A 22,509-nucleotide genomic window follows, 5' to 3' on the forward strand; every position below is an offset into this window, starting at 1 on the left:
ACACACACACACACACACACACACACACACACACACACACACACACAAACTCTCAATTTTATAATAGTTTGTTATATATATCCTTTTATTTATATATCTTTAATTTAGCATAAAAGTTGTACATTTGTATAGATTTAGGTGGAGGGGAGCCTGGAGATCTGCAACACAGGTTCTTCCTAGTGCAGACTCCAGCTCTCTCAAAGGTATGTAACTTGTAAACTTTCTAAATGTACCTAAGTTGTAAACTTTGAAGAGAGAAATAAACATTTTTGTATTTGTATTTTGTATTTTGACCAGACGAGTCCCGCGCGGAACGCCCTCCTCCTCGGGCCAGCCTACCACCATCGGCCGGCCCCGTGGGTTCCTCTTAGCTTCACCGTGGGATGAAATCGACCACGGCTACTAGAGCCCCCCGACACGACAGGGCTGGAACCCCTTCGGAGGGGTTTGTAATTTATCATCTAAACTAAGTATCGATAACTAAAATTTTTCTTTACACGTATTATGTTTCGATAATTCCAATGAACACGAAACAGCCATATTTATATACCAATATTATGCTTCCCGAAGTTTGTGAAAAATAAAATAAAAAACAAAAAACAAAATAAAAACAGAACAGGTCCAAAAATTAAGTTGGCGTAGTGCTCATTGGAGGTATCGGTTTGTGCAATTTAGCAAGAGTACAAGGAGCCATTTTTGGGCCTAATTGTATTTTTCTTATTTACTTAAAATTGATGCACGCCGTGGTCACAATCTTACTTGAAGTTAAAGATGATGGCATGCGTTTGTCTTAAAAATATATTCATTCTAGCCAGAAATTACATACAGTTTTCGGAAAACAGATACCGTATAGTGTATTCCATTCCATGTCCTTACGTGTTAGGAAGGAGGAAGACCGGACCTTCCTTAAGGCCTAGCAAACTACAATGGCAAAAGCGCTGAACGCCCAGTGTACGGTCAACAGCACATCAAGCGATACGAATATCGCCTTCAGTTCTCGAGACACTAAAATGAAAACGTTGTTGTTAAAAATAAGCCAACAATGTTCGGCAGTGAACTAGAAAAATACTTCTCGTATAAAGAAAGATAAAATGTAGAGTTTACTTATTAATCTTATCGCTTTATGTGTGGTCACCACCCGCTTTAATTTGTCTTTTAGTACCCTTACCTATACCAGAAATGATATGCAATAAATCTCACTAAGTATGTACCTATACTTATCTGATATGGTAAATGACAACGGAGGTACAATTTAATGATATAAAAATATAATAATAAAAAAAAATATATATAAGCGAGATACATCACAGAGCACCGACGTAAGTTACTGCGCAATATTACTAAGTTTTACGTAAGGATTACATTCTTGGAGAACATCACAAGTTCATTTCAATCAGAAAAATGTGAAAAGATAATTAGCACGTTTTTATGAAAGAAGGGGACCGGCCGGCCTCGGTGGGCGCGGATAGTGCTACCATTGTACTTTTTTATGTTTGTGGTGCCATATTTTTTTTTATGATATCAATGTCGAATAGGTTGACTAGTCCCATGTGCCTATAATTTCACCGCATCCTTAGTTAGGTACTTTTCAATTCCTGTAATGGAAAAGTAATGCTCACATTCCCAGAACTTCCCTGAATAAACTCTTACACGAGACGCTCTACTGCTACTTACAAATTGTCTGCTTAAAGGTAAAATCACATAAGTGACATTTTCCACAAAAAATCTCCAAATTATGTACCAGTTGTAAGAAAATCACCATCTTTCTGCAGCCATAGCTATATAAATTAAAGAATTTTTGTTTAAAATGTCACTTATGTGGTTTTATCTTTAAACAGACGAATTATTTTAATACTGAGCGATACTAAAAGAAAAAACACGTAATTTATTTCATCCCTAAAGACGTAATATGAACATTTGGTTGGAGTCGAGTTCGACACTCTCTAACTCTTGGGTTTTCGCGCTTGTTATACATAGGAAATGAAACTATGTTTCGGATATAAATTGCGTATTTATTTGTTTTTTCAAACAATCCAACGTTTCGGGCCATTTACATTCATCGTCACGGCTCTTTCGTTGTCGCGGCACTTTTTGAGAAAAGTCAATGCATGTGGCGCGCGGACGCTTGTTCAGGTCTTCAGACCGTCGGATTTTATTTGCAACGTTCAGTATGTACTGGCGTATTTTTACGTTTTCGCGATTGATGTACTTAGGAAATGAAACTATTTTATTTTTATTTATATTCGTATCTAAATCGAGTATATTTGTTTTTTCAAACAAAACGACTCACCATGTTTCATAGTTTCATTTCCTATTAGGATGGGAAAGTCACCTGTGTACATCTCTACCCAATTCGTCGAGTTGTAGATAACACTTAATGTGTAAAAGAGATTTTATTTTAATTGAGAACTCTTTATCATTTATCTTTATTTTTAAAGAGCACAATTTTACAAGGCCATGCTGCTGTATAAATAAGGTTTACGATAATAATGTTGTTACCTCTCAGTTGAAACGTGAGCACGGATGGGCGTGACAGCACTCGCTTGCAACCATTCCCTTGGTTAGTTTTATATTTCGTAGTTTGAAGTTTAGAATAATTAATTTGTAATAAAACATTTTGATTTAAATTTTTTAAAGATTGTGTTGATTAAAAAAAGCAAATTATTTTTTTTTGCGTCACAATGTTTTTCAATCAAATCTACTTTGCTTAATGAGCAATACAGTATAATAAAAATTATTATTAACGGAGTAGCTAGCTCTCGCTGTAAAAATTACCGAAGACACACGTGAGCAAAAATGATAACTAAAATACAAACAGAAAGAACAGGAACATAAAATAATCAAAATCAATACAACACATAAGCATAGTATAATAAAACAAGTAGTGTAACTCCCGTCTCTTTGGCGCATCAATGCCCACATGTCTCTCGCAGCGTAGGGTTGTCGCATTATTATTTTAGTTGTACTTACAGGTTTTCATCTTTGAATTCTCGTGCTATATTGAAATATTTTCAAATGAAGTACTCGCATATTGATATTTTTATACAAGTATCTGATTAGTATGTTGATTATGGGAGTATGATATTGAAATAGTACATTTATAAATAAAAAAGATATAAATTTGACACAAAAAAATATTTTAAATACCGAAACCGACAGTGTATCCGACCACGATGCGTGGTGGCTGTGCACACATACAAGCCGTGCTGTTAATTTGTCATTAATTGTCTTAATATACTATGACATAAGGCACAAATTTATAAGAAACCTTGCATCCAGCTAGTCCGGGATTGATTATCAAATAGCCATTGTAAGTATTTTCGTCTGAATATCGATAATTGAGACATTGCCTTTCTTAGAGGGGGAACAAGTATGTTTTAACCGACTTCTAAAAACGGAGGTAGTTCCCAATTCGACAGATTTTTTTTATACGTATGATACACGATAGCTCGGCACTTGTGAATCGATTTTGATGATTTTTTTTCGTTGGAAAGAGGGTACCTGACTATTGGTTCCATTAAAATTTGAAGAAAATATTCCACTTGTAAGGGTGGCAAATTAGGGGATGGGTTTCGCGCTCTTTCGGGTAACCGATTTCAATAAAACTTGGCAAATAGATGTAACTCCACGAACTTTTGAGGTCGGTTTTTTTAGTACGTACTGATGTATTATGAATGATGCATACTTGGAGCAACCCTAGGGTGAATAAACCAGACAACCCCAAGAGACCCCTATCACGCAGTCTCTCGGAATACGTTTGTTTTATTACACGCTTATTTTGTAGGTACGAGGGGTGGCTGGCCTAAGCTGGGCTTAGGTAATTAATGAAAAGTAAGATTTTATATATAGTTTTTATTTTTTCGCCGTTGCTGTACAATCCAAGTGAAACAATTTTTGATATTTTGTTACCGATAATTTTTAATATTCCAATTTACGCTACAAACGACTAATTATTTAAAGATTAGATATAGAAGTTAAATTTATTAAGTAAAAAGGAAATTAGAAATAAAATAAAAATATTTTCAATATAATCTTGCAATTTTAAAACATCTGAAAAAAAATGGCTACCGACTGCCGCCTTTATTTCACAGTCATCGGAAAACTTCGTACTAGTAATTCTTTTTACAAAAACACTCATCGTCGTTACGTGCCGACCGGTATGAGCATACGCAGTACCTAACTGTTAAAATGTTCATGTACATTTTCAATGCGTTCTTTGCTATTCCGTAGCTCTTCTATTATATGTTCCATTTTTGCAACTTTCAGTCGGCCAGTATTGATTTCTCAACTTTTTCGGACAATTTCTTCAGTCACTATACTGGTGGTCCACGGAGGTCATTCTCGCAGATTTTTTAGGTTTTTGCCACTATACATAAAGGCTAAGAATTCAGTTGAACCGATCTTGAATAAAAAATTTTTAGCTTATTTTTTTATAAAGGTATGTGGCAGTGCCCTTAAGATCTTTGCGATTTAAAGTTCTGTATGGCACTGCAACTGTTGTGGATAGGCTTGTCACTTACCACCAGACGCGTGATGGTGAGATGGACGTCAAGTGCGCATTTATCTATAAAACGGAAAAAGTAAGGGTGTCTGAGCATTGAAATTAAATATTAAAAATACTTTTTACCTCAGACTTGGTTTGGATACTCTAAATACAACTTTTTTTTATATATCTAGTGACGGAACGAAAAAGTCCTGCGCGTGATGGTAAGCAACACGCCTGTCCATAACAGTTGCAGTGCCATTCAGAGCTTTAAATCGCAAAGATCTTGAGGGGCACTACCATTGCGCCCGTCATCTTGAGACATAAGTTGACAAGTCCCATGTGCCTGTAATTTCACCAGCACCCTTGCCCTTCAAATACAATACGCAATAATGGTTACATATGGCTTAGGTTGTGCGACAGCGTTGAAGCAATCACTTTGGAAAAAATATACTGTAAAATTAAGGATATACACTCATTGACTTACAAATAAATGAACGACGACGGATCTAATACAAAAACCACGAAAAAAATGTCCCAAGTCAACCTATTTAAACGTAGTGACATGTCAAGGAATATGAAAAGGCTAAAACGTTGAATTTAATTGTAATGTCATCGCAGTACTGTCTAATTTTGCTTGCTTCGCTGTCAGTCGAACAAACGAAGACTACAGCGTGAATGACGCTCTGTATACGATTTTAACGCCCTATAAGTTCGGACACTTTTTAGCGCGGACCCGACGTCCATATAATTGTAAGTCAATGGTCGTAGCCATTGAAATAGCAAAGTAATATATAACAAAGTAATAGTAACGTTAAATCCCTGTCCTGTGCAATTTGGTTTGATGCAGATACGCGCGTTTTACCATTACTACGCACGCGGATTTTGCACTATCCCCAATGATTTTAAAAAAATAAATAAAAAATAAACAGAACACGTATACTATACGATATACATTTTTCCAAATGGCTTTAAGCAAAGTGAACCGTATTGGTACGTGAAAAAATTCCCTTAATGATGCACGTATAAGGAAATCATACCAAAATGCATTTTGAGGCTCACAGGTTAAAGGTTAAGTTCGTTAAACACTTTTCTTTGCACTGATTTACTCAAAACCAAATAGACTGTTAGCGGTCAGGTGTCTTAGGGTACCGACTGTATCTAACATAGACACGGCGCGTACCTTATACATACTTCTTAAAATGTTTCTTTTTAAAATATTTCTCAGGAATGGCCGGCTACGATCCGACGGAGAAGTATCCGAACATCGCAAAATGGCTGCCCATGGTACGGGAATACTTCAACCCGCATTATCAAGAGGCGCACGTTATTCTCAACAAGGTTGTTGCTAAGCAACAGAAGCAGACTGCCAAGCTCTAAAGCTTAATATGAAAAAAGTTACTACGAAAATCGATTCTTTGTCAATACGTTTGTAACTAACGCTCGTTACAGTCGTTTTCGTTAGATACTATTGTATTTAACGGGTGATGGTATCACATCTACTTTTATTTTAAGAGATTATATTTTCCTACTGTTGTATAAATGTACGTACTCGTTGTTAATTGTAAATATCATTGATTTTCTATTTTGTATATTGGGTTTTAAACAGTTTTCGTAAATGACGCTCATACGAGCTTATGTTGAAAGAATAATTTTGTTCAAATAAACGATTTTGTTTAAATAATGTTGTTTGTTTTCATTTTTCTTTGGTGAACCGTTAAGTGTGATAAGATTGCGATTGTTTTGTTGTAGAATGTTAAGATAATTAAGCGTTTTTAATTTTCTATCCATTTGCGTCACAGTTTATTTGAGATCAAGTAATTTTATTTGAATAACCGAACATATTTAATTAATAATTTATACAAGATAAATATTTTATACCAATTATAATAATAATAACGCACACACTCAACATAGCTCCGCACTAGGGAAACCCTGCGTCGCAGGTGCCATGGACACACACATAGACAACCACAAATTACACCCAAACTCACGAGAGAAATAAATGTAGGCCATACACATATTTCTCCCGGCCTGGGATTCGAACCAGGACCTCTGCATGGCAACCCGGCATGGTAACCGTTCGGCCACGGAGTCAGTCAAAATTAATTTATATCATAGCATAATAAGAGCAAGTAGGGTAAGTCCCGCCTGTTCGTTGAAAAATGCCTGCACCTCCCTAGAGCTAGGAGCGTTTTGGGTTGTTACGTTAACATTTTAGTTGTACCTACAGGTTGTATTGATATTCTCAAACCAACACCGCAGAGCGTTACCTTGATTATGGAGTATGATAACGAAATAGAAATAAAATGTTGAACAATTTTGAATTTGAGGCTCTCTTGTTCAAACAACAATAAACACGTCTACTATTTTGATTGTAATTTTTTGAACATCGATCTGAGAGACCGCTTCAATTCTATAACGAATGGCGCGTAAGACACTCGCGCTATGTAATGCAACGCGAGTGCACCGCGAGATTATGCAATGTGTGCACGTCCATACACGGAGCGCGATGGGCGTGCACACATACCTATACTGATACGTTTGCATGGAGTTATCCTACTTGTTTTATTATACTATATGTTTACACCTTGCCCCCTTAATTGGTCCCTATCTACCGACCCGGTATTCTGGAGAGATTACGAGTTCGACGACAACTCGAGTACAGTGGACCTCCGTGCCAAACCCTCCGCCAGTGATACGTCTACACGGGCGTCTTTGGTGGACACGGACTCGGGTATGGACTCGCTGGAGTATGTGGTGACCTGCAGAGACGAACATGTTTGTCTGCCCCGGTAGCTTATGGCCGTGGCGTCGGTCTCATGCGCAGCTATAACGCTTCTAGTTGAAGGCCTGAAGCGAGGAGACGCACAGGGCACGTGAGTTGCCCTTTAAGTTGGAAGCTATTTCCGGACATTGTCACAGGACACTGCGCCTGGCAGCTCCGGCACTAGTCCGGAGAGCTAGTAGGCTAATATAAGCTAGATATCCTCCGGTCCCTCCAGCCGCTTAGATTATTGGGAACTGGAGAGACGTCATTGGGAAGTGAGCGTGCTTTACTGCTCTGCCACTAATGAGGAGATTTAGTAGTGGACTTAAGAGTCGACGGCTTAGCGATGGCAACTGCTAGTTATGCAATGCGCAACGGGAAGTGAGCGTGCCTGCAGCTCCGGTACCTTACTGGAAAATAGGGAAGGTAACAGTACGTACAGACGTGCACTCGGGGCGGCTCACCCGAGGCACTATAGCCTCTCGAGAACTGCATGAAGTCAAGTGACAAAGGTCTGTGACAACCCTCTGGGGTCAGAACCTGAACTTATAAGGTTCCTGTGAGCGCACAGGTTATAGTGCCCTTCTCGTGTACCCTAAGGGTCGGTAGAGAAGGTCACTATAATCAAAACTAATGTAGAAAGACATGGGGCTGCCCTCCTAAATTGGTTTAAAAAAGCTATAATAGTCGAAGTGCAGCGAACGGAGCGAACGAAGAAAGCTTCCGGCACCTTCTCAACACAACACCGGACGGAATTACGCTGTCGTTCCTCAATCGATATGCATGAAATTTGAAACTAGAGTAAAAAAATAGAATTCTACAGGTCGTGGCGAAGTTGCAAATTTTGATTTTCGACCTGTGACCTGCTATAATTGGGGTTAAAAGTCACCATATTTAGTTGTAAGCTCAATTTACGCGTCGCAGAACTAAAAGAAAGTAAATTTTTGTAATTGTAAATAGCTTATTGAACTTGTGTCAAATTGCGTAACGTATAAACAAGATATGACATTGTAAATGTAAAGTAAAACATGGAGAGATTCTTGTTTTGTAAAGGCAACACAAATAAAAAACCAGCATGATGGTTTTTAGGGTTAAAAAAGGACGGGGAAGCCATGTTGTTTTTTCAGAGGAGCTTAAATTGCTGAGTTACAATGCACGATAGCGTCGAAACAAAAAGGAAAAATATAATTGTTACACTATTGCAAAGTGTCTTGAGGAGGAATAAATAAAGTACAAACTGATGTTTGTCAGCTTGGAGTTTCACTAGCATATGGAAACTGCGCGAGAATTCTTCGGACGACGCAATTTGTTTTTATTATACGTGTCTAGTTTCGTTACATAATTGACATAAGCTTAATTGAACTTTAGGGCCAAAAATTAAACTGTAATGTAAATAAGATCATTAACTGTAACATATTTCGTACGCAAATATACATAACCAAAAAAACGTTCTATGGAAAAAGAAAAATAAGTTAGACTGCTGCGCTTGGGTAGGGAATCGTCATTCCGCATGTATAAATTTGAATTTGGATGTTGTCTTTATTATTATTTATTTATAGAGCATTGGCTACAGAATCATCAGCTTAAAAGGTAACAAATACATAATTAAGAAACTCGAAACGTAACGTAGGTACTGAAACTAAAAATTAATTGGTGTAAAAAGTGCAATTACAAAAAATCGCCATTTTTTTTCTTTGCTTATTATTGTTCTAAGTATAGGTGATGATTGTGTGGTGATGATAAATGCGAATTGTCTGAAACGAACATAAGCGTTACTAAAACCTGGCTACCAACTAAAAAGTAGTAATATATACTTATTAATACAACACACTGTTAATGCAATGGTGTATTAACTCAAAAAGTGTTTTTTTTTCTTCAGAATCCATAAAAAACGAATTAGGCACTTCCCGTGAAAGATTATTACAATTTATGTATAAGTAAATGCTTATAACACACATCTAGACAATTTTCTACTAGCCAAATACACACATCAAAAGTGTCTAGGGATCAAGTGAATATTTTTGAAATAAAAATTATTTAAGCAATATTTACCAAATCCAGTCTTCCAGGACGACTTCTTACTTTAATGCTTATGTTTTATTTAACCGCTTACCCCTATATTTAATTAAAATAAACTAAAATTGATGTTTTTGCAAATTGTGGGAAAAAACTCAAATTAACGGCGTCAATTAAATGACAAAAAAATGGCGAAAATGATGATTTTGCTCAATTTTATTGTAAAGATAAGAAAATTAATAATCTGTATTTCCACCATTAACACGAATCACACAATTACAGCGATTTGGCATGCTTAAGATGAGTTCATCGAAATCACTTTGAGGAATGGCCGCCCATGTGTTTTGTAACAAGTCAAAATATTGTTGTAGAGTATGTACGGTATGCATACTCGGCACAGCTCTTCTTTGAAGCATATCCCATGCGTGCTCAATTGGATTGAGGTCTGGCGATTGAGCAGGCCACGGCAGAACGTTGATACGAGCTTCGGCAAGAATGCGTGTTACGACTCTAGCCGTGTGTGGACGTGTGTTGTCATGCATTAGTTGAAATGAATCACCCAACTGGCCTCGCAAAGGGATGATAACATCTAAAACAATCCTCTCTGCGTAAACTTGAGCATTGAGGTTACCCCTGATCCAAATGAGATCGGTTCTTCCGCCGATCCAAATACCGGCCCATATCATTATTGTTCCCCCACCATATGGATGAACTTCCTGACAATATCTCAAACGTTCATGACGTCCAGATGTTCTCCAAACTCGAGTACGTCTTGTATCCGGTCTCATACCGAAGCGGGATTCATCCGAAAAGCACACATAGCGCCAGTCTTCTTCCTCCCAGTTTCTGTGTTCGCGAGCCCATCGTAAACGGGTCCTGCGATTGCAGGGTGCAATAGGTGGAACTCTGAGCGGCCTTCGGGATCGCAGACCCACTTCACGTAAACGATTTCGGATTGTTTGATCGCTTATTAGCAAGCCTAAGGAGCTGTGGAGCCTCGTAACCAACATCATGGCGGTCATGGTACGATTCCGTCGAGCAGTATTTTGGATATACCGGTCCTGTCTGCGAGTCGTGATGCGAGATCGTCCTCCATGTCGCTCGGCCACGCTGCCCGTCATGCGATAGCGCGTCCAGAGGCGACTTATGACGCTCTGTGTAGTGTTAAGAGTGAAAGCCACAACACGTTGCCTGGAACCAGCTTCCTACATTCCGACGGCTCGCATCATCACTTCTCGGGTTAAATGATGTCGTCTCTCCATAATAATGTAAATTGTTTTGGTTCCGATGCAGATATTGTAATGATTTTGTCAAAACGCTATAACTCATTTTTATACAAAACCACATTGACAATCGATTTTCTTCTTATTATCGAATTTTAAACAATATTCCTTATTTAAATGTTAAAACTGACTAAAAAGTATCAATAGCGATACAAAAAAGTTAATATAATTAACCCTAATTGCAGCAATACCCTTAAACGTACTTGATCCCTAGACACTTTTGATGTGTGTATATTAAAAAAATAAAAAGGAAACGATAATTTCATATAGGAAAGGAAACTATTTTTTCGGTTTGTAACAATCGCGAAAACCTAAGAACTCGATAAATAATTTCATATTTTTGAGTAAGGATTCTTTAGGTTTTGTACAGAATTATCTCACTGAAAGTTTGTCTCATTTTGAGTTGAGTAGATTTATCTTTTTTGTGATAATGTTAAAAAAAATCACAATATTGTAAAGACGGTTTTATTGAAGTTTAGAGATTCTTACTTTACATTCAGCAATAGTATAATCTTGATTTTCACACATTTTGAGTTACAACAATATTACAATAGCCGTGCAATATGTACCTAACACTTTTTAGTTTGTTGTCAATTAAGTTCTTTCATACTTAAGATAGAAAAAACTAATATTGCAAAGACTCGGTATCATAATTTAGTCGTTTGCATTTTCGTCAACTGTCTTCAAAGATTTTTTGGCTTGATCAACAAAGTAAAAAAAAAATTATCATCACTTGCATCGCCAGTGCGTGGTATTACCTGCTTAAAGACTATTATTAGTAAATTTTTTTTTCTTCTTTCCATAAAGGAAAAGGCAAAGGTTTTACACCATACAGCCAAGTCTTGGTACATTATTTTTGAGCCATGTCTTCGTTTAATTGTTTCTGTAAATATGGCCGCCACAAAGAGGATAGGCAATTTGAGGTGGCGTGTTTGGATTGACTCGGGATTCCTTAGAACGGGCCGATACGGGTATTTTAGTTCGAGATTCGTATAATTTCTCGTTTTAATCTTCGATTAAGGCACAATAGCACTCTCCTATTCCACTTTAAACTAGATTTCACAAAATAATTGAAAGTCAAAATAAAAACGACACTTTTCCCTCCAAAAGGCCCAGAGCGAATCTATTATTAGTAAAATATGCAGCAGAGTCGATAAAGTCAACATCAAATTGGGCTTTACACTACAATATAGAAGCATAGAAACGAATTTGATGAAGAGAAACTCCACTGTCCCTACTTTATCACCTCAATTACTAAGCGGGAGTTTGATAAGCGATTAATAAGTTTCGTTAATTCCTGACATTTTGATTCTTATTCATTGAATTAACCTTTTACAGTCATAGTTACAGGTGAAAATTGCATTCTTCTGGTAGACCAAGTCGTTGTTCAAAACTAACTGACCTTACACCTTTCACTACATAATATACTTAATTATTACCAAGTACTAACATACGAGTACTATAACCATACAATCGGGGTAGAAGAGGAAATAGTTATTTGTTATGCAAGGCTGCAAAGTTGTTCTTTGCCGCGAGTGCTTGTATTGAAACCTTAGCAAGCGAAGGAAGTTAAGATTGAACCACGAGCTCGTGGTTCAAATATAGATTGCTGAGCGTAGCGAGGGTTTTAAGGCATGAGACGCAAAACAACTTTGCTGCCGAGCGAAACACACAACTTTTCACCTCACTATAGCGAGAGAAATGGTAGATGAAAGAAAAACAGCTGAACTATAAAACCTTTTTTGATGAAAAGAAAAAGTTTATGTTCGGATGCGTTCTGAATTTACACTTCATCAATTTTTATTCTTGCTTGTACTTTTGTTTCGTGTGATTAAGTGATTAACGAAATTATTATAGTTCTTCGACGAATTAAAATAATTTAATAAACACAATTAGTTATCATTGTCAATTTCATGTCAGCAACAATAAGAATAAAATATACCGACGTATTTATGTCACCTAAATACATTGACTTACAATTATATGGACGTCGGGTCCGCGCTAAAAAGTGTCCGAACTTATAGGGCGTTAAAATCGTATACAGAGCGTCATTCACGCTTTAGTCTTCGTTTGTTCGACTGACAGCGAAGCAAGCAAAATTAGACAGTACTGCGATGACATTACAATTTAAATTCAACGTTTTAGCTTTTTCATATTCCTTTACATGTCACTACGTTTAAATAGGTTGACTTGGGACATTTTTTCGTGGTTTTTGTATTAGACTCGTCGTCCATTTATTTGTAAGTGAATGCCTAAATAAGTAATGTACGACAAATCGCTTAATTGAACGTGCCATTACATTTTTTTGTCGTCGAAAAAAAAAAGTTAGGGTACCTATACGTGTTCTACTTAGTTTAGTGCATCTAAAAATAATCATAGGTATCATTGACTTATAAAGTACCTACTGAATACAACGGTTTTCTTGTAATATTTCGAGGTAAGTTTGTATTTTTTCTATCGTGAACATTGTTAGGAATCGTGTTTTCACCAGTATATATATCAGTAATCAGTGCATATCCTCAATTTACTATACATTTTTTCCAAAGTAATTCAACATTTTCACTGTTATGCGGAATCAACCAAAGCTATTTGAGGTTGTATGGTCTCTTATGATTAGTCCAGACGACGACGAGTCTGAGAGACGGACGAAGGCTTCAAACTAATAATTCCCCGCTTCTTGCGTTGGGGATTCAAAACGAGCCAGTATCATCGGTATTCAATTTTAATAACCGTCATCTTTTTATTATGTTATTAAATTTAATTATTATATGGAGAACAAAACAGACAATAATCAAATTACATTGATAAAAGTTACAATGATATTACGTAGTTCTGTATCAGATTGCAATCCTACTTATCTTGACACATTTATTACATCATTGTAAAGTAACAAGAAAGATCTACTTACTGTTCATAACTTGCTGATAATTTTACTTACTTAATTAATATACTTATTTACTAAATACAAAAGCGACATAGGCGAGTTACTATTCTTTTAAATATTCTGGATCTTGCGTCAAAAATATCCAAACGAGTTTTTCATAGATATCTCGTTGTAAAGCCGACACATTCTTATCAAGGCATTATAAAAGGAAGTGTATAGTAAAAGTGGCTTTAAAATCAAAGCTGTTAAAGCCAAACAGATAATTAGTAGAACCAGTGTGGTTTAAACCGCAACACGGACATTTAAGCAAATAAATACTGGCGGCGGCGGCTGTGTGCGGATTGGTTTGTTTTTGTTCTTTTTTGTGTTGTCAGAGTTTGAAAAGAGCAGTTAGTCTTTTTGTAAACTGTCTAGTTACGGCACCAATTCTGCGCAAGTCAAATTAGTATTTGAAAAAAATTGTAAGCGCTTTTAATTGTAATACTGAAGCGTTTTTTTTATAATATCAAGTAACGGGACGAACAAGTCGCCTGATGGTAAACTACATGCCTGTCCATAACAGTTGCAGTGCCAGTCAGAGCTTTAAATCGCAAAGATCTGAAGGGCACTGCCAGTGCGCCCGTTACCTTGAAACATAAGTTGACTAGTCCCATGCGCCTGTAATTTCACCTCACCTTTACCCTTCAAACCCGGAACACAGTAAAGCTGACATTACTTGCTATCCTTAGAAAGAGAGCTGCCTCATTAATAAGTCGTATCCGTTGCGGCACGAATGAAATTCTGCGCGTTGTGGCTGGTAGAGTGGATTGCCCGATCATGCTACATTGCATGAAACTGCATTTAAAACCATGTCGATGATTATTTGATATTTAATTTAATTTGTTTAGTTATTCTATGTTTTTAAGTTGCCTTTTGTTTATTTTAATGTGTGTTAACATATTGAATTATCTAAGCTAATATTATAACTGTAAAATATGGACTGTAGTTGTCTGAGAATAAATTATTTTTGATTTGATTACTGCTTGGCGGCAGAAATAGGTAAGGTGGCAGTACTTCCCAGGACGAACTCTTTCACAAGGAGCTCTACTGCTACTAAAAAGTAGTTTCTGTAAATGAAGAAAATTATTGTTTAAATATTCTTAAATAAATATGGTAATGGTTTAATATAGCTCAAGCAGAGGGTTATAGGTTCGGATCCAGGCATGTACATCTGAGTTTCGGAATTTATTTAATTTGATATTTACCATGAGCATTTTGGTTACGAAAAAAATTGTAAAGAAACTTGCACGCATCTGCAAAGCAATTTAATGATGTGTGCAAAGTTTCCAAGCCCAAGCCATCCCGTTGTCAGAAGAGAGCTATGGCCAGCAGTGGGACTACATATAGGCGAAGTATTAAATAAATATTTATCGAAAGAATAATATTTAAGCATTTTTTTACTTGTGCTAATTCGCGTGCATCTAATAAAGTTTATCGCTGCTGTTCAAGAATAGTGACCTAAACCAAAATAGTACATTTTTTGCCTTATTTCAAAGTTGCACTAAGAATAGGCTAAGTTTTATAGTAGATAATTATTTATAGCTTTTTTATAAAAAACCGACCCCAAAACTTCATGGAACTTTTTTTTATATAACGCACCACTCAACATAGCCGCACTAGGGAAACCCTGTGTCGCGGATGCCATGGACACACACATATACAACCACAAATTATACCCAAACTCGCGAGAGGAATAAATGTAGGCCATACAAATATTTCCTCCCGGTCCGGGAATCGAACCTGGGACCTCTGCGTGTCTGTCCGGCATGGTAACAGTTCGACCACGGAGGCAGTTCAATTATATCTACATATGATGAAAATTATAGTGCTCCCACTATAATTTTCCGGAACTGGCCACTTACATAAACAATATTTAAAAAGTTATTACAACATTTGACAATGGAACTCTTTGGCTGTAGAATATAGTTTGTTTCATCTGACTGTCACTTGTTTTTATATTGTGGCGTCATTTTAGAAATTGGTTGTCTACATCACCATGGATTTAACTCGTGAACATTTTCGTAGTATTATTTTCTACGACTTTAAGTGTAATTGAACAGCTCATCGGAGCTTCGCTCGGCTTCAAACTGCTTTTGACGATGAAGCACCATGCAAGACGACTATTTATAGCTGGTTTGCAGAATTCAAACGCGGTCATGTGAATCTTAGTGACGAATTTCGTGATAGTCGCCCATCCACTGCTGTGAACAACAAAAACATCGATTCTTTGAGCCGTATGATCAAAACAGACAGGCATGTGATATACCATGAGATTCGGGCATCTTTAAGCATAGGCATGAGTCAAATACAATCAATACTACACAAACACTTGGGTGTGAAATACTGTGCTCTCGGTGGATCCCACACAATTTTACTGAGGCTCAAAAAACGGATCGCGTCACTTGGTGCAATGCCATGCTTACCAGATTCAACGAAGGGGCGTCAAATTTGGTGTGGGACATAATAACAGGTGACGAAACATGGGTTTATAGTTACGATTCCAAAACAAAGTAGCAATCGAGCGTATGGGTCTTTCGAGATAAGCCGAAACCAATCAAAGTGGCGCGCGTGCAAAGTGCCTCTAAGCGGATAATTGCTTCTTTTTTTAATAAAACTGGACACGTTGCTTTGGAGAATCGTTGGAGCCGAGGCCAACAGTCCTTTTGTATGAATATATGCAGAGGAGTGAGATTCAGCAATGCATTTAGAGCCGCACCAGGTGTACTGGACATGGCTCCCGTTGCTAGCAGGCACGCGATACGTGTAAACTGCTCAATGTGGTTGTTTGGCTAACTTTAGCACTCCAAACAACAGAGACTTATCATATGTCACTATGGGCCTAACAATTGCCTTGTGTAACCTGAGAATCATCTTTGGTTTTAGTTCCACCTTAGGGTTAGATCTATCCCTAGATATTTAACTTCAGTTATATGCCTGAGTTAAATCATATCAAATATATCAAAAATTGTTGAAAGGCGTTGTTGAAATTAGTAAATATTTTTACGAAGTAAGTCCCTATCGAATGAATTCGATAGGGACTTACTTCGTCGCCGTCGGCTGTCGCATTTGTAAATAAGGTTTGTTGTATTCGGTTTATAAGACTAAAATACCTAAACATGTACATTCTGGTGTAACCTACCACTTAAGCAACTAACTGCGTAGGTAAATAGTTCATTAGATCCGTTATTAGGTCGGTAATATAGCTTTAAGTTTTCCGTTTAAAATACTGGTTATATAACTTGGAATTAAATAGGCATTACAAGATTTAAGAATAATTTATAGCTTAAAATTATCGTTTTAAAAAAAATATATTCGAGGATGGAAATTTGAAATGTCGTAAGGGAAAATGGCCTTACAAGAAAATGTCTCTTAGGACATTTCCACGGTCGATAATTTCGTTGAAGTATCGAATTTTGAAATTTGGTAAGCGACATTTTGTAAAATGGAACATTTCCCATTACGACAAAATATTCCTTACATTTCAAGTGTCCACAGTCGATAAGTTAACGTTTATCCAAGAAATCAGTTGATTCCATGAAAATCAGTGAATATTATGAACCAAGATGATACGCACTCGTTTAGATAAAAGTCTTATTCACTTTACCCACTTAATAGGTATAAATCGAATTCTTAGGTTTTCGCGATTGTTACACATAGGAAATGAAACTATTTTTCCGGATTTAAATCGCGTATATTTGTTTTTCAAACAAACCGACGTTTCGGGCCCTTTATAGGTCCCATAGTCACGTTGACTGTCACGTGACCATGGGACCTGTAGGGGGCCCGAAACGTCGGTTTGTTTGAAAAAACAAATATACGCGATTTAAATCCGGAAAAATAGTTTCATTTCCTATTAATAGGTATAAGTTTTTATTTCTGCATTGAATACTTTACTGATGAATATTTTAATGATTCTAATTCCACAACAGACAAAACTGAAGATTATATAAATATGTAAAACAGTTAGGTATTAAAACTACCTAGTATTTTTCAGTCAAGTATACTATGACATCGAGGAGTGAAAAAAGAATAATTATTTAGCTTTCTTTATTAAAATATTTTTAAAAGAGCAGAATTCAAAGTTTTATTGAAATTGGTTAACGGAAGGCGGTTGAAATCCACCCAGATTCATCTCCTAATTTGCTACCCTTAGAGGAGGAACTTTTTCTTGAAATTTGAAAGGGATGTCCAATTTCCAACACAAAAAGAATAATCGAAATGTGTTAACAAATGTCGGAGTAATAGTGTAACATATACACAAGAAAAAACTGTCGAAATTGAGTACCTTCTCCTTTTTTAAAGTTGGTTAATTATATTACTTGGTCTTTTTTTCTTAAAGAATGTCTTGTAATACTAATTGTCTCAATTCCGTCACCGTCCGTTTCATGGTACTTTCATAAACATCATGGAGGGAGTGTAAACAGAAAGTTTGGCGACACAGAGGGAGTATCTGTCACGTTTGATAACATATGATTGGAAGAAATATAGTAATTATTTATTATTTATTAAAAGAAACTGAAATGCCACACTAGGTAAAAACAATGTCTTACGATAATCGCGGAAGAATTTGCAGCTAGTGAACATAGAAATTAGGTTCCTTATATTACCACCAACAAATATTAACAACAATAAAATTAAAAAAAGAATTGGAACTACAAATTGCCAAAAAAATAAAAATGGCATTCAATGAACTTTGTTATTGTTTGTAAAACTTGTAAAATGCACTTACATAAAAGAAGAATGTTATCATTAGAAATAATTTCATAAAATACAATCGTCTTAATCCGTTATAATTATTAATAACTTGCTGGCATTACTGGTCTACTTTAACAGGAATATATGTAAATAAATTATTACACAAAAAAAATCCATAATGAACGTTTTACAGTTTGATTTTATTAAGCAACAGAATAAATATTTGTATGAAAATTTTGAAAATAGTTTCACGATTCGAAGACACTTTTTTACCTTTTATTTCATTGACTTACAAATAAATGGACGACGGGTCTAATACAAAAACCACGAAAAAAATGTCCCAAGTCAACCTATTTAAACGTAAATATAAACATGTAAAGGAATATGAAAAAGTTAAAACGTTGAATTTAAATTGTTATGTCATCGCAGTACTGTCTAATTTTGCTTGCTTCGCTGTCAGTCGAACAAACGAAGACTAAAGCGTGAATGACGCTCTGTATACGATTTTAACGCCCTATAAGTTCGGACACTTTTTAGCGCGGACCCGACGTCCATGTTTTATGCCTTCATTTTCTAATACTTACTGTGACTGCTTAGCGTTCTGAAGATAACAGACTGGGGCTGAATATTTCAGCGCTTTTAAACGAAAACTAGAATTACTAAAGGAGATAGAAAAAAAATAACACTTAGTTCCACTATCACATTATTTAAACCACTGAAAATCACACAGGATTCATATTTCACGTCACATCACAAATTCACTTAAATCCTACACTTAGTCCAACTACTAGATAAAGTAGATCCGTATTCAGCTGTATTTCAGTTACAAGCTCTTGTACAGATCTTTATACCTTATGATTATTATATATATTTAAGTAATTGTGCAACAAATTAGTGTATTTTGTTTTTATTCTCATGCGTCTAGTGTATGTAATTTTTGAAGCAAATTGTCTTACTTTGAGGTTCACTCATTTAATGAACTAAAATTAATTAAAACCACCGCGCGCCGCCAGTGAAAAGTGGACGTTAATGTCTCAAAGGACTTCGTCAATTATCTTTAAAATTATTTTATCGAAAGTTTAAGTAAAAAATATTTCTTTATTTTTTGCTATTATTTTGATCGATATGTTAGTGTTTTTGGACAACAATGACTTTTTTATAACATATAATATTTCGATGCACATATGTCCATGCATATGATATGAATATTGAAATCCAATAAAGAAGGAGGTCCGTTAAATCAATGCTAAAAATAGCCCTGGCCACGTCAGCTTCTCTGATTGGTCGGCCCTTTGCAACTGAACTTTATAGTCCCGGAGCGGCGTATGAAATTATATTTAGTGTTATTTTCATTTATTGTCACGTAATTTATAAAAGTAACCGTAAATGTCTACCGAGTACATTTCCTTCATAAGCTTTTTTTGCATTTATCGTAAATTTTATTATAGACTGCGTATTAAAGAAAATAATGATTATTTACATAAAAAATATTAAATCGACTTTTTAACGTCAACTTAGTGATATGAATAAATAAAATATTAATTAACAAAACAGTTTTATTACTTTTTATTCAAACCGGTTGACTTGAAGAATGTCTCTGATAAAATTGGCCCCCAAAGTGGGACTGGTTAATTTTCTTGCACATTATTATTTTTTGGTACTTTTATGATTAGGCTTAAAATTTTAAATTTTCCAGCTCTCGTATTAAATTAGTTGTAGTTTCCATGTTTGTTCGTGCAAAAACACATGTGCGCGCGCAGCGACATGCTATTGGGCGCGAAATGGGCGGGAAAGTCTGGGGCAAAGACTATAAAACGCAGTAGCAGCTAGAGCCTGCTACAGTTCACCTGCATCTCTCCTGCCATAAAGTTTGCTCCTAGTAAGGAGCAATGGTTTCGGTGTAATAAACCAGCCGCCTTTTAGTCTGCGTTGCTCAAGAAATATAAATATATGAAGAGCAGGCGTAAAAACGTCGGTGAAAAAGGGCGGCAGCTCAGCTACCACCTGCCCGTGCAGGATGACGAGTTTGAGCGGCAGGAGAGACTTGCAAAAAACAAAGGCACCTGACGATGTCTACTGTGGCCGCGCCAAGTAAGTATCTATTAATATTTCCGATATGTGTGTATTTTTTCTAGATGCCGCCGCCGTCGACGATTTTTCCACACCACCACTGCCAGCAGTTAATCAACTGGACCGGCGCAAAATCGGCATGGCAAAGTTTTTGTTTTATTTTAATAATGTTAACAATGACTGAAGTTGATAATAACTGAAAAGTATATGCCACGTCGATTTCACGCTGATCACGCCGCCACCGACGTTTTTACAATGAGCACTTATCTCATTTTTTTTCACAGTTTCTTTTTAATATTATTTTATTATTCGTTTTAATTTTATCACAATTTGTTTTATTTTCCTGGCGAAAGTTTATTTAAGTGTGTACTATTGAGTATACTGTTTTAATCAACTTATTTTTATTGCTCTTTTTTATACTGTTTTTCTGAATTTCTTTTTATGTTGAGTATTAACCTATTTCATTTCGCTCGCACTCTTTCGTTTACTCCACTGTATAATTACGGATTTTTTATTAATATTTCGTATAACCCGCAATATGTGATTGTTTGTACACTTTTAAATTGTTTTAGTCACTTTTTGATCACGTGATAAAATTTAAATTATATCGAGATTCATGACGCGTAATAAATTGTACTATTTATTTTGTTGTTTTGTGCATTTACACAGAAAACAATTTAAAATTATTTATTTTGAACACAAACACTCACAGCGTAATATTATCAGATATAAATGAACAAAGAAATAGGCAAATTATTAAATGCGACGCGCGCGTAAAGAAAGACGACAAACGAAGTCAAAGTGCTCTGAACGGCAGGCGGCGTTATTAGAGCATAGCGTTCGCCTCGGGGTGCGACCGAGAACTGAGTTCAGTGCGGGGGTGGCACTCAACAGGTCGTTTTGAACTCGTTTTCACTTTTGGCACCGTTTTCATGCGCAGTAAGTTGCACTCAGGGTCGCGTTGGGGTAGGTCAGGGTCTCGACGCTCAACATAATATATGTTACGAGACGCCGCCCGACAACATTAGGGGGAGTAAAGTGCGTGGAGTTAGTGTATCGCTGGCTTAGAAATTTTCATCGGTGATCAAATCAAGCGTATCACTTTACATTCGTTTTGGTATGTAGACTGTTTTATTTAAAGTTGAGAGCTTTAATAAAAAACAGGATTTTCTTTTTGCGTAATCCTCGACTAAGAAAATCGTTTAAATCGGTTTTCCGGTCAAATTGAGGACACATTTTTGACCTTCTTGTCATGACTAACGTATTTTGGTAACTTTCTAGTTATTGACACGTAAAGTTATTTGAAAAATGTTAGTACGCTGTTTTGTTTAACAATAAAACATTAACTAAATAAGATACAAAAAAAACCGCTTATAAGGGGTTGTTGGTCTCGTTATATTGATTCTAGATATGTTTATAACTAAAATTTTGCTTAAAATGTCGATAACGTTGGTTATGATTAGAAGGGCAGATTTGTTGTCGTCGCGACTGTCCATCTGCACTTATCTTCTGTGAGATAACGTTTATGCAACAATTGACAAATTTTGCGAAAATATTACAAAATACTAATGAATCATTTTTTGACATACCCGTACACAAAAGGAGTGCAAAGGTATTTTGGTTCAGTCCTTTAGAATGCAATAAAAGATGACGTTGGACTCGATAAACGAAAAGAAATGAAAAGAAGAAAAGGGGCCTTTTCCTCGGCCGTTTATGCCTTATTTGATAAGAAATTTTGTGTAAAAATTATGAAATGTTGATGAACAATTTTTTGACATTCCCATATAAAAAAGGAGTGCAAAAGTTTTTTTGGTTCAGTCCTTTAGAATGCGATAAAAGATGTCTCTGGACCCGATGAACGAAAAGAAAAGAAAATAAGAAAGGGTCCTTTTCCTCGGCCGTTTAAGCTCCAATTGACAAGAAATTTTGCGTAAAGCTTACAAAATATTGATGAATAATTTTTTGGTATACCCGTACACAAAAGGAGTGTAAACGTTTTTTGGTTCAGTCCCTTAAAGTGCAATGAAAGGTGACGTTGGATCCAATTAAGCTCCAGAATAATACTCCAGCCTCGAGATATTTCTTGTCGTTTTCGGAGTGTAGCACTTAACTTCTAAATTATCTTTATAGTCAATTTAAAATAACTTTAAAAAAAAAAAAAATCGATCTCAAAAGTTCTTGGAACTACTTCTATTTGTTTTATTGAAATCGGTTACTATATATATAACAATAAAATTGAATAAATCAGTTTTCTCTATTATTAATTTTT

At 36.0% G+C, this 22,509-nt stretch overlaps 1 protein-coding gene across 1 annotated transcript in view; it reads left to right on the plus strand.

Moving 5' to 3' along the window:
* Positions 1-6,117, plus strand: part of LOC113236050 (glutathione S-transferase theta-1-like) — a 15,234-nt gene extending 9,117 nt beyond the window's left edge. Inside the window, exon 5 of the mRNA XM_026472042.1 lies at positions 5,712-6,117. Coding sequence (XP_026327827.1) covers positions 5,712-5,863 — 152 coding nt within the window. The 3' untranslated portion in view covers positions 5,864-6,117. The remainder of the gene's footprint in view (positions 1-5,711) is intronic.
* The last annotated feature ends 16,392 nt before the right edge of the window (positions 6,118-22,509 follow it).

Source organism: Hyposmocoma kahamanoa, unplaced genomic scaffold (genome assembly GCF_003589595.1).
Source record: "Hyposmocoma kahamanoa isolate Upper Pololo Valley unplaced genomic scaffold, ASM358959v1 88, whole genome shotgun sequence".
NCBI classification, from domain to species: domain Eukaryota; kingdom Metazoa; phylum Arthropoda; class Insecta; order Lepidoptera; family Cosmopterigidae; genus Hyposmocoma; species Hyposmocoma kahamanoa.